This window comes from Ictidomys tridecemlineatus, chromosome 9, assembly GCF_052094955.1.
Source record: "Ictidomys tridecemlineatus isolate mIctTri1 chromosome 9, mIctTri1.hap1, whole genome shotgun sequence".
NCBI lineage: Eukaryota > Metazoa > Chordata > Mammalia > Rodentia > Sciuridae > Ictidomys > Ictidomys tridecemlineatus.
In genome coordinates this window covers 85,800,960-85,814,943 of record NC_135485.1, presented here as the reverse complement: position 1 = coordinate 85,814,943, position 13,984 = coordinate 85,800,960, and the positions used below count along the sequence as shown (strand labels likewise).

The window sequence follows — 13,984 nt, the reverse complement described above, 5'->3', positions numbered from 1 at the left end:
TTGAGTGGAAATCTTTCTGCTTCAGTGAGGAGTCTTCCAAAGACTAAGCAAACTGTGTGGCTAAACTCTACATAAAGTGTGGCAATGTCAACCTGGGAAATGGCACATTTAAACCATTATTGCCCTAACATGGGCTTGCCTTTTTTGGTGTTTTCTCCCTACCTCCTGCCCTAGCTGGTATTTTATGGATGTTTTTGTGATGGTGGTAAAAGTAAATAAAAATGCATTTAAGGGGTATCATGGTAAGGAGGTGTTTAGAAACAAAACAACAAAAAATAAAATAAAAGAATGTGGCCGCAGCTAAGGAGGTTTTCACATGTTGTTTAACTCCAGTAAAGTCTGATCCAGCATCTGATGCATACTAAGGTTTTCTTCTTTGGCATGAGCCACTTTCTCTTCTAAGTCATCAATGCTTTTCTCCAATTTAGTTACTGACCTCTCGGCAAACTCAGCCCGAGTCTCAGCCTCCTTCAGCTTGTCAGAAAGGACCTTGATCTCTTCCTCATATTTGTCTTCCTTCTGAGAGTACTTCTCAGCCTGAGCCTCCATTGACTTCAAGTTGTTGGTCACAGTTTTTAATTCTTCTTCAAGCTCCACACATTTGCCTTCTGAGAGCTCAGCCCGCTCCTCTGCACGTTCCAGGTCACTTTCAATGATGACCAGCTTAGGGGCTACCTCTTCATATTTTCGGTCGGCATCTTCAGCAATGTGCTTGGCCTCTTTCAGTTGGATCTCCTGAATTTCCATTTTTTCTTCATCCTTTTGGGCTCTACTTTCAATGAGTTTCATGCCTCTCTCGCTTTCATCTGCTGCTTTTTCAGCCTCCTCCAGCTTCTGCAAAGCTGTTGCCAGACGCTCCTGAGCACGATCCAACTCTTCCTCAACCAGCTGGATGCGTCTGTTCAAAGAAGCTACATCAGCTTCAGCCGTCTCCCTCAGCTTCCTTTCAAGGTCCAGCTCATGCTGCAGGCTGCCCGCCCTCTCCTCCGCGTCCACCTGCTCCTGTAGGCTCTGGATCTTTCTACGCACCGCCTCGAGCGAGCTGCTCGCCGCCATCACAAGGGCGGCAGCGGCCGGCAGGTTGCGGTGGAGAGGCCGGCTGCTGCGCTAAGGCCACCGCGGGTGTTGCTGCAGCCAAGTGCCTGTCTGCCCCGCCCAGGCCGCTCCACGCGACTGCGGCGCCCCCAGCCGCCCAGGAGCAGCTCGGAAGTCAGGAATTGATTTTTTTTTTAAATTATTGTAAACATGACTTTAGGAAATTACTAGTTTTCTCCCTACACTAGATATATTATCTTATGTATTTTCCATGGTTGTATGTCTTTATCTCCATTACAAAACAACTTTTATTTTCTTCTTCTTCTTGTATTTCTGAGTACTGGGATTTGAATCTACAAGTGTTCTATCATTGAAAAATATTATCTCTGCCTAAGTTGCCCAGTTGGTTTTGTACTTTTATTAGTACCAGGGATTAAACCCAGTAGCACTTAACCACCAAGTCACATCCAAACCATTTTTTTTTTGTTGTTGTTGTTGTTTTATTTTTTGTACCAGGTACTGATGTGCTGCATATCAACTAAGCCACATCCCCAGTTTTTTTTTTTTTGTTGTTGTTTGTTTGTTTGTTTTATTTTGAGATAGGGTCTCACTAGGTTGTTTCTATCTTTTCTAAATTGCTGGTGCTTGATTTGAACATGAAATCTTCATGGATCAATCTCCTAAACCACTGAAATTATAGTCATCACCACCATGCACAGTTTATTATTTATTTTTGTGACAGGGAATGGCTAAGTTGCTTAAGCACTTACTAAATTACTGGGGTTGACTTTAAACTTGAGAATTTTCTGCCTTATCTTCTGAGATGCTGGGATTATAAGAATTCACCCTCATGACCAGGGGTCTTGGTTGGCCTCAGCATCCTAAATTACAAAAACTATAGATATGCACCATCATGTCTAGTTCTTGCTGAGCATGTGTGAGGTACTGAGTTCGATTCTCAGCACCACATATACATATATTAAATAAAAATAAAGTTCCACACAAAGCAAATACATAACATGTTATAAGGATACTGTTCAGAAAACACTCAAAGACCAAATTTGAAGCAAATTAGAGAGCTTTATTACCTGTCCAAGGGATGCTTCTCTCATGCCCCAATGGCTTTCTGACAGAAGTGTACCAGGCTGTTTGTGGTTCCAATACTTAAGGAAGAAAACTACATTCTATGGGATGTGCAAATTGCAAGCAAGCAGAGTATAGGGGCTGAAAAAAGAAGTTATCAGAGCATAGTCAAACAACCACATCCTGGGTCGGAACACAGTGGTGGTTTTTTATCCTGAGTTCAGATGTTTGAGGCACAGAATATCTTTTTTAAAAAATAATTCTTAAAAGCAGCTTATATATCAGTTTCACATGGGAACCATAAAGATGGAGTCACTGTGGCTATACTTACTATTTTATTAATCAGTATTTTAAAATATATAATGTATAACTTGTTAATTGTATTGATTAATTCAGATCATAATATTGTGTGTATATATATGTATGTGTGTGTGTGTGTATATATATATATATATATATATATATATATATATATATATATATATATATACATACACATACACACACACACATACCTGAAGCAATATACATACATTCCTGATTAGTGCTTCAGCATTGCTGAGGCTGGTTTTTAACTCAAATCCTTCTGCCTTAGTGTCCTTAGCCTCTTGGATTACAGGCATGCACAACCACACCTGGCATTTCTTTATTTTCTGTGACTCATAGGAATCTGAAACAATGAAAGTGCATACTTTGTTACATTCAAAAGACCTTCTTCTTCTTCTTCTTCTTCTTCTTTTTGTTTTTTGCTTTTGCTTTCCAAACCCTGCTGTGTCCAAAATAATGAGCCCACATTAGAGAGAGAGTTATCAAAGCAGAGAATCAAGGTGCTATATGTGAAGGATGATAGCTAACTCTCTGAAGTTCAGAAGTCATCAGCTAACATCTTCCTCCTCAGAAATCTAGACAAGTCCAGAATGAATTGATAAACCAGCCCAATAATGATTTAATAAGCTCTATCTAGAAGAAGTCATTTACCAATTATATAAGTGGAAACCAGGATTCTGTCACATATTGTGATAAAATTCTCTGGAAAAAAACGCAGTTGTCTTATTGGTGCAGATTTTCTTCTAACTTAATTCTGGAGCATTATTGAGATTATGTTAATTTATGATATGTGTACATCAGATTAGTGCTAAAACTTTAATAGTACCTCATATCAAGTGAAGAAACAGACATCATAGCCTAAGCATAAGATCAAAGGCAAATTTGCAAAATAAGATGTTTGTCTTTAATGGATTTAAGTTCTAGAGTCAAGGCTGTGGAAAGATATACCGAAATGGTATCTCCAACTCCTGAAACTCTCTTCCTTTTTGTGCTATCTGACATCTGGGAAAAATCTGCATCCAGCATAAGGTGGGAAATAATCATCTTCTTTTAGGCCCTTTCAAGTTTGATCTTCTTTCTCTTTCTGAGGGCAGTGCCACTCCTCTAATTGGTTTGGGGAAGAAACATAGATTAAAAAGTATATTCCCACACCTCTTGGCTAGGATTTTTGACTCCCCAAGGTCAGAGGAGACATAACTCTCAAAATGAAATGTTATCATTATGAATTAAGATCTGCTGGAGGCTTCAAATTGAGGGAGTTTTGAAGATGTAGTTATAAATACATATATATTCTTCATTAGTAATTTTATTTTTGTCACTTAATAATCATATTATTTTATTTTTTTTTAGTTTTGATTGGACACAATACCTTTATTTTATTTATTTTTACATGATGCTGAGAATTGAACCCAGGACCTTGCATGTGCTAGGCGAGTGCTCTACCACTGAGCCACAACACCAGCCCTAGTGTGATTTGTTTTTAAATTCAACTTAACACAACTTTTTCAGGTTTATTGATATAGTTACTATACATATTTTTTTTCTGTCCTTCTGGGGATTGAACCCAGGACATTGTGCATATGAGGCAAGAGCTCTTCCAACTAAGCTATATCCCTAGCCCTAATTATTGTACATATTTAAGATGTATACATTAATATTTTGGTATAAAAACACATTCATAAAACCAGTTTAATAATCAATTAATTTATCCATTACCCCAAGGTATTTTCTACTACTCTTTTAAAGTCTCTTTCTTATGCTCTTTCCTACCACCTTTCATGAAATGAATTTGATCTTATTTAAGAAGGCAAATACTGGACCACTATCAACCTTATACAGATCAATTAAGTTTTACAAAGGGAACATACTACATAACTACTATTTTTATTAAGAAATAGAATATTGATGGTGCTACAGAGAAGAGTTTCATGTCTTCTTGCTTTCACCATACCCTCTGGTCTCCCTGGAGGTTTTGTTTTAACTAGTTATTTTAAAGTATTATTCTTTGTTACAACAAAACAAAAAACAGAATTGGGACCATTTATTTATTTATTTATTTATTCATACATACCTACAAAAATGAGTAGAATATGTAACTCATTATATAGGAAACCAAATCGGACACCAATCATGCTTGATATTTTGTTGGTGGAGCAAATTGGAGGGTGATCCAGGAGTCAGAATAAAGAGGTATAGCTCAAAATGTCAGGGTTGTAGCATTAAGAGTTCAGTTATGAGAGGTTACCTGGGTATAAAGATTGGTGGGATAGATTGAAGAAAAAAAATTAGGTATGTGTTATTAGAGAAAATCTGAGGGAGCTCAGATAGAACAGGTCAGGAAGTGTAGCAACAGCAAATTTATGTTTGATGAGCAGTGTCTGAGAGAAAGAAATTTCAAGGCTTGAGAGAAAAAGAAAGTGTGTTACATCTCTGGTAGAGCTCTATGAGCAGGGAGCCAGGTGTGTGGCATACTTGTTTTATTAAACCATTATACAACTACATCTTGGTTTTTAGGAATTTTTGTATAAGCAGCCACTGGCATAAAATTATTCTGTCACAATATTACCTGTTTTCCCCCTCTTGAGATACACTTTTTTCTCACCTAATTTATCCTCAGCAGTTTCTTCTTCCTCCTAAGATCCATTCACCTAGTCTTTCACAACCATTTTTTTCTGCTCTGTACAGTTTGCCTTTTCTTCCACTGTCTCCTCCTTCAGATCCTTGATTTTCAACTATGCCACATTCTTTATGCTATTCTCTGACTTGTTATGTGGCTGGGCATAGGTGTATGGGAGTCTTGGTTAGTAGGGCCCTGATTTAAGGGACATGGACAGTGGAAGATGGTGAAAGATGCAGTCTACTTTGGTGGTGAAAGCAGTGGTACAGCTCTCTGTTGTAACATTCTAAGAATATTTTGGTGTGAAAAAGTAGAATTGATGACTTATAAGTTAGGCCTATGTAGATAGTACCACATTTATGTAGATAGTACCAAATAAATTTTCAACCTGGCTCTAAAATTTGGCATGGCAAACAGAAGATGACAATTCTAATTAATTAACATGTTTGTAATTTTAATCTTATTTTATCTTTTGCCTTTTTATTCATGTTTTCCTTCTTGGTGAGTATCAAATAGTGAATTGGCTTTATTATGAACTTGTTTTATTAGCAGTTATTTACACTCCTTTTTGTATATTCATGTAACAGTTGAATATTTCCTTCTTTGTTAAGTGCATTTAGAAATATTTTTGACACTGCTTTAATTTTTTGGAATGTCTGTTTTTCCCTCACAAATATAACCATGTCATTCATTCTGTCATATCAACTTTTTGCTACATATGTACTCTGCAAGTATTTACTCCCACTTTATGTTTTAGTTTTGATGACTGGGTGTTCTTTGACCTAAAAAAATGTAAAAATGATCTTCAGATATATAAACCCAGAGAAGTATAAAGGAAAATGTCTTAAAATTTGAGTAACAGAGATAACTAATGTATGTAGTTTTGCATTTCCCAGTTTTCAAATAAGTGCCATGCACATTTATTGTAAGAGGCTGATCAAGAACAGACAGAAAGTATGAATAGATTATTCATTGGAATAATCCAAAAATTCATGGGATTGGGAAAGTTTCTAGCCTTCAAAGAAAAAAGAAAAATAAGACCTGCACTATGCACATAGTTCTGTCCTCTGCTCTTCATTTTGAGACAGTATATAATGCCACTCTTTTTATCCATCTCTCTCACTTTTGTGGAATGTGAACCTATCTAGCTTTATTCTGCTGGCTCAGTGTCCCCTCTCTTTCTTCATCCACTGTGCATGAAATTTTCTTTTGTGTAATTCTGTCAAATACACTGTGCAAGAATAAGAATAAGCTCAGTGAAGGATCTGCTATCTTGCTATGGTTTTCAGAATCTAAACAATTTGAATGTCATAACCTTTTGTGACAACACTATGTTCTATATATAAAAAGATAGTTTGTTTCTCTTTATGCTTTTGAAGCCTGCATCACCACAAGGAGAAGGGAAACATTTGCAACCACAGAAAAATATATCAGTAGCCACTAAAAGCTAGAATGATTGTATTCTAGAGCATCTGAAAGGAGTATGGCTTTGCTAACACTTTGATTTTATTCCTGTGTTATGATAATGAAAACATCCATAATTATAAAAATGAGTTTTAATTGTTTTAAGCTGCTATATTTTTGATTATTGCCTTTAGTAGAAATATGAATCTCTAGGGATTTTTTGATATGTGACCAAAGTAAATCCTGCTAATGTGGTAGGTATCAAATATAAATAGTGGTTTTCTAAGTTGTGTACATATTTGCAAATTATAGTTATATAATTATAATTATATATGATTATAACCTGCCTACTGTATAGTCACAAATAGCAACAGCTTGGTCAGGCAAATTCTTAAGTATTTTATTTTATTTTATTAACTACTGCTTATTGAGAATGTGACCTATGTGGTTTGACTTCAGGAAGTATTCTCTCTATTCTTTAATTGACTTCTCATTACTTATTCTTTATAAAATATTTTGTTCTAAAATATATTTGAATATATTTATTACTTGGAATGTTCAAAACTATAGGTCTGATTCTGAGAAATTTCCTGATCAGACATGTTTTTATTTTTGAAGATTGTCAGATTTCTTTGTGGCTTCTATCTTCTACTTAATTGAGAACAGGTAATTTGCTGGTTCACGCTTCTTTCACTTCTTGTGCTGAGTGGATGTATTTGTGTCTGTTTGGTGGTCATGTTTTTTGTTTCTAAATTGTAGTTTTATGAGATTCCCAATGTTTTTAATATGGTCAAAGTAAGATATTTGATGCTGAGGGCCATTACCAAGTAGGAATGACACATCGAAATTTCCTTGCCAAGCGTACCCCATGCTGCTTAGAGGACATTCGATGGGACATTGCATGCATGCTTTAATAAGGTGACCTTGCTCAAGGACCAAGGCGGATCTGGGTTTAGAGCTGATCAGGTTTGAGGAAGTAACCGGCTCCTTGAGTTTAAGGCGTTGCCAGTTTAAGATAATGGGTTTTAGGGAAGTTGGCGGTTGAAGATTATTGCTGGGATTAGGGTGTTCCTGCTGCTTGTTCCCGTTGAGTTCTCCTGAGATTAAAATGGGATTTGGAGATAGCCTCGTGGAGTAAGAATGTCTCGGCTTGGCACAAGATTCAGGAGGCACCCACACTTTGTAGATTCAAACAGCAATTCTTTATTCCAGCTCTCACACCACCTCCACACAGGTCCAGGGGCAATCGCGTTCTGCCGTCTCCCGCACAATTCACCTACTCCACGAGGCTATCTCCAACCTTTGGCTATAAAGTGGGTTTAGTGTAGGGTGAACCTACTACATACATACATATATATATATATAATTTTACTATATTACCAGGCCTGTCATTGAACTTGCAATCAAGCTGTATCAGACTCCTTCATTGCCAGGATTAATGGCATGCACCACAACACATTGCTTAACTTTCTCCAATTATATTCTTTTTACAAGTCTGTTGTTCATGAACAAGGAACTTAGAGCTCTTCCCAGTGCCTGCTGTATTCTCAAAATTTTTAACTGAGTTGAATGGCCATAAATGACTATCAAAGATTATTTTATCCAAAGAATATCAATGATACAATGCAGGTGCTCTGGTTTGGATAAATATCCTGTAATGGTCCATGTATTAAATGCTTGGTCCTCAAGGTGTTGTTTTTAGTGAAAGCTTTACAAGGTAAGGCATAGTGGGAATTGTTTATTTCATTGTACAATATGTACTTGAAATGAATTTTTGACACCTGGATCTTATTTTACTTTTCTGTTGCCATGTGCTCCTGCCATAATGTGCTCAGGCATAATGTGCTCAAGCATAAAGCTGTAATACCAATCACTTATCAACAAGAATCTCCAGAACTTTAATTCAAAACAAGATTTTTCTGTTTGTTAGATAGTTATCACAGGTACTTTTCATAGTTGTTAAAAAAATCCTAAATGACAAATTTGGTTAGCCTGAGGGGCTAACATATCTTATGTGTCTTTGCAACTCATTTATCATAAGATGTTTATGTAAATCAGTGGTTTGGGGTTTTGCAACACATGATAATTTATTTTCAAATATTTTTTTAATATTTATTTTTTAGTTTTAGGTGAACATAATGTCTTTATTTTACATTTATATGGTGCTGAGGAATGAACACAGTGCTTCGTGTATGCTAGGGAAGCATGTTACCACTGAGCCACAACCCCAGCTATTTTCAGATCTTTAAAAAAACATTGATGCCTGGGTTTCTTTCCAGGGATATAGATTTCATCATTTTAATACAATTTTAAATTTGGAAATTGAAGAGCCATTCAGGTGACTGTCCACTTTAGCCAAAACTTGGAACCATTGGTTCACAGGTGAAAATGCATTAACTCTGTGTGGTTTCTGTTTGTGCTATGTGGATCTGTCCACTTTAGCCTTTCTGTTGGGAGTTTATGGAAAACAGATTTGCCAGGTTGAGAAGAAAATAAAAGGATTATTTTCTTATTTACTCAGGTGTTTAGACAAACTGCTGGTGGAGAAAATGTCTTCTCATTATATATATGTTATTCTCATTTCATATTAAGAAACTGTTTCATAAAAAGGTATCAGTTTAGTCTAGATTAAAAATCATAAGTAGACTACAAATACCAAAAATAAAATAACGAATAAATGAAAGAATATGCAGATATACTGTGTGTTATACATATTTTTACTATTACGGCATGATGAGAAATATTTTTAAAAAATCATTTAGCCTTCACTTTTTAAATATGTCCTGAGTCTATTTACTCATATTTCCCTATTTAAACAAACAAGCAATAAAACAAAAACAAAAACAAAACACCTGAGTGTTTTCTTAAAAATATTTTAATAGTAAAAAGTAGTGAAGGGATATATAGCTAAAAAGAATTATGTTTCTTTTGCAGAGATGTCATTCTTCAGTTTCTTAATTTCCTAGAAAAATTGCATGATTGTTGTGGCCTACCAAATTTTTTGATAATTTGAAGCAGGCAGTAGAGATTCTGAGTCTAAACTTGATTTGCCTCTGTGGTTTGGTAAAATTTTATGAATTGTAGTAGTCAGACAAATGTCATCTGAAAGAAAAAAAAAGGTATAAATTGTAAAATTATTTTTAATCATTTATCTATCTATCTATCTATCTATTTATTTTTCTGTATCCAGGCCATTGGCAATGTTCTTTTATAGCTATTCTTAATGACAGGCAGAATGTGTTTGCCATGACATAAATAAAAGTGGTTTATATACTACAGCCAATAGAATATAGTTATTATGAAAATGTATGGGTATTATGCCTTGGCCTGAAATGTCTTGAATCCTTTCTGTTTTTGTCTTTGTACACCCCACCATATCAAGGTGAAGAAGCTCATATTAGGCTTTTGAAGGATAAGAGATCGTGTGGATGAGAATTAAAAGACCATATTGGACAGCCATCTCTCTTCCAAAATCAATGTTACCATGTCAAATAGCAGAGCATATGCTTGAAGGATCTCTGCTGAAATTAGAATAATGCAGCTAAACCCAGTCTAAATAGGGCTTACTCTTAAACTTATCATTTTAAGAGTTAATGATTCAGTTTGGGAGCAGTTTGTAATACTTGATAGCTAATCAACAAATACATCAAATGCAAACAGGATGCCAAAATTCAATACATGGTGATTTCAAGTTAACTGAATAGAAGAAGACATGCAAGTAAAAGTGATTTTATTTTTGTTTATTTAATGTTGAAAATACTATTAAATGATTTTGAGCTATGCAGAAATGCATGTAGACATAAAAATGTTATTAGACCTTAACTCACAGCATATTCTACTACAATGAATGAACCAGACGACCATAGCCAGATCACTAGGGTGAAGGCCCAGAGGCAAACAAGATAGATAGATAGATAGATAGATAGATAGATAGATAGATAGATAGATAGATAGATAGAAATATTTTCCTTCACAAAAAAATATGGTGTCAAGGTATAGATAGATTTGATTATATGAGGACCATTTCCTCTGGGTTTGCATTATCCTTTGTTCATTGTTTAATATCTGAAAGAACAACTGATGTTGCCAGGTAGCAGTTGGGAAGTATGGCCTGCCTTTGGGCACTCTAATATTATAGCACTCTCTTGTGTATAATAAAAATTACTTCTTTCTCATTTGTTTCAAAGGAGGAATATTGGTAAGAAAGACATGTTTTCCCACCTCTGGTTGAAAAGGAGGGTTTCGGTCATTCAATATCATACAGTCCAGGGAATCAGAATCCTCAGATATATAGTTGCAATGTGGCAACCATTTGCCACATGTGAGTGATGAGTTTTTGAAATGTGGCCAATATGTATTGAGAAGTATTAGGAGATTTGAAAGTTTAATAAAAAATAAATGTAGCTAACTAACAGTATTTGATGTTCCTATATTAGAACAATAACATTTTGGATACATTTGATTAAAAATATAATATTCTTACAAACTATAATCATAATTTTATTATATAATAACATTTTAATAACATTTAAATTATTATCATTTAAAAATCATTTGTGATAACAAATTATAACCATTAATCTGCATTTTAAAAAATTCCTAAAAATGAACTCGGTGTGTTGTTGCATACCTGTAATTCTGGTGACACAGGAGACTAAAGCAAGTAGATCACCAGCTTTGGGCCTGCCTCAGTGAGTTAGTAAGAACCTGAGAAGATATAAATTTCTAAAACAACTGGGGATATATCTCAGTGATGCATAACTGGAATGTATCTCTAGAACCAATCAAATGAAAAAACAAACAAACCTCATGAAACCAAAATATGGAGACTATGGAACCAAAAAAGTTTAGTAATTCTCACTATATCATTTGCAATTGTTAATCTGTCATTGATATTATTGTCAATGATAATTGGCATAATATTATATTCAACATTAAATACTTATTTCCTCTTTTATATCTAGGTCTTCTTGCACATAGAAAGCTATGTCTGAAAAGGAATATAATGAAGATCCTGTCAAATCTTGGGGTCCTGCAGGCTGATCTCAAATTATATTGGTGGTTTTTTTCCCCCTGTTCAGGTTAAATATATATATATATATATATATATATATATATATATATATATATATATATTTTGCAATCAGAAGTGATTAGGGTAAACAAACAAAGAACAGAGGATAGGTTCCAAAATCTGGGAGACATTTATCTTTCTCTCTGGAAAATCTTTGGGTTTATTTCCAGGTTTTGTGATGCCAGATGGCTCTGTCACAGGCCCTTTCACTCTGACCTTTAGGAGCTAGAGAAATTGTAGAAATGATAATTCTGTAGAACTGGGCACTGTGAAGCAGAAGACAGGGGCATGATGATAGTACTCAGAACTGAGTGTGGATGCCTGGGCTCTGCTGATGTCAGCTTTCTAATCTCTTAACTGTAGTCCAAATTTGAGAGAGATCAATATTCTGCAACCTCTAGTCCACATAATGGGATTGATAGTCACGATACTACTTTTTTGTCCTGTGCCAGATTGGTGACCCCAGCCTGGCCTAAAACTAACTCTGTACCTTTTTGTCCAAACCCTTTTAGAGTGAATGTTAAAGATAGTGTCATGACATGAGATCTCTGATTGATGTAAATAATTCATGTTTGGAAGTAGCTGTGGCCCATGGGTTTTTTAGTTTCTCTATCATTTCCCATATTTTTAGTGCATTTTTCCAAATGTATGGTAAGCATGATTTTCCTAAATGCCATCTCTTCTCAGCTAATTCATTATATGAAAGATGTTTTCCTGTGGTACATTTCAAATAACAGCATTTTAATTCATTTTTTTAATCTAAGTTTTGATGGAATTTAAAAATTTGTATTTGAGCCTGTGTGTGCATGTGTGTGTGTGTGTGTGTGTGTGTGTGTGTATACTTTCCCATGAGAGTAAATGAGTATTATATTGTGAAGCTCTGTAAAAAGTACTTATACCTACTGCCACTTGTAAAGATGTATGTCCATAATCTCAGCATTTTAGTAGGCTGGTGCAGTTTGGGGAATGGAGCACCTTGTTGGACTAGCTGGCTATTCTAGAACTACAGAAATATCCCGTATATGTTTCATCTAAATAGATCATATATTGGAACATTAATATCATTTTTCTCAAATATTAGGTTCAGATGCCCAGAAATACATTGCTTGTCAGCCACATTGATTCTGCAACTGAAGAGAAAGGCAAAGATGATCTATATCTTCTTTCCTCTTACCCATCTAGGAAAGATAGATGATCAAGTGTCACAATTTAAAAGGAGAGTAATCTATATCAAATAATCAGGGAAAAAATCCTAGTGTGTTCAGAAGTATCAAAGGGAAAACTCGCTACATGCAGATTGGAAGACATTGGGGTGGTCACTGAATATTTAAGCAAAAAAGATGGTGGAAGAAGAATGTCTCATTTTAGTCTAATATTCTCATTATCTATGAAATGTAATTTATACTAATATTTGAAAGACAAAGAATGTTTCCAAAGAGAAAAGATACAAGCAGATTTATGAATAAAATTATATTCAAACTAAGATCAATTATTCATTCTGTAAAAGAACATCATTAATGGTTAAGTTCTTAATTCTACTGGTGGCTATAATTTTCATCATTGTGGAGCTATTTCTAGACTGTCAGATTAGAAAAACTCAGATATGGGTAATAAGTGGCTTTTTTTCCTAAATATATATTGCAGTACTGGGAAATAATCAAATATAAGATATGGATGCATCTCAAATGTTAGACTGTCAAGGGCTTGTTTTTAGAAAGCAAAGCAAATAAAGAAGGTGAAAGGGGAATGGATCAAAGAAATGTAGAACATTCATATCTTGCTGGGCATATTAGGACATGCCAGTAATCACAACTACATGGAGGTTGAGGCAGAGAGTTCGGTAGCTCTAGCTTACTGGAGCAACATAGAGAGAACATGTATCAAAAGAAAAAATAAATAAATTACAAGAATTAGGGATGCATCTCAGTTGTAGAATGCCCCAGTATGACAAGAAATAAATCAAAATTTCAAATGAAAGAATCTTTTACCATGAAGCCAACCAATACTTAAGAGTTTCAACAAAAAAATGTGTGTGTTAGTTTTGTCTCAAATGAGATGGCTCAATGGTTCATAGGGGCAAGAATTAAGCTCCATTTTGTCACAAATATTTTGTTCTGAACACTGAATGTAAAAGCATTCAACTGAATATTTTTGATGGAAAAAATGGGAATATGCAGAGTGAGTATCTGAATCACCATATCTAACATAGAGAAGATTTTCTGACTCATAATGAGAAAGGGAGCTTTTTAGTGCTATAGTGGGACACAAAAATTGGAGATAATATCTTCAGCCAGCTATTTTCTAAAATGGCCTATGTAGTGCCCCATCTTCTGATGTTTTTATGTTCTATTCAAGTTTTCTATTGTTACCTTCCTGATTTATGTATTTCATAAAAATCTTGTATACATAAATAAAATGTGCTTTTTTGTTTCAGAAGTAGTTCT

The 13,984-nt window shown here is 34.9% G+C and overlaps 1 protein-coding gene across 1 annotated transcript; it reads right to left on the bottom strand.

Annotated features, from left to right (window-relative positions):
- Window positions 1–301: 301 nt before the first annotated feature.
- Window positions 302–1,056, bottom strand: LOC101969631 (uncharacterized). The gene has a single exon (XM_040281023.2). The coding sequence runs from the start codon at window positions 1,054–1,056 to the stop codon at window positions 313–315; it is 744 nt and encodes a 247-aa protein (XP_040136957.2). The 3' UTR covers window positions 302–312.
- Window positions 1,057–13,984: the final 12,928 nt, after the last annotated feature.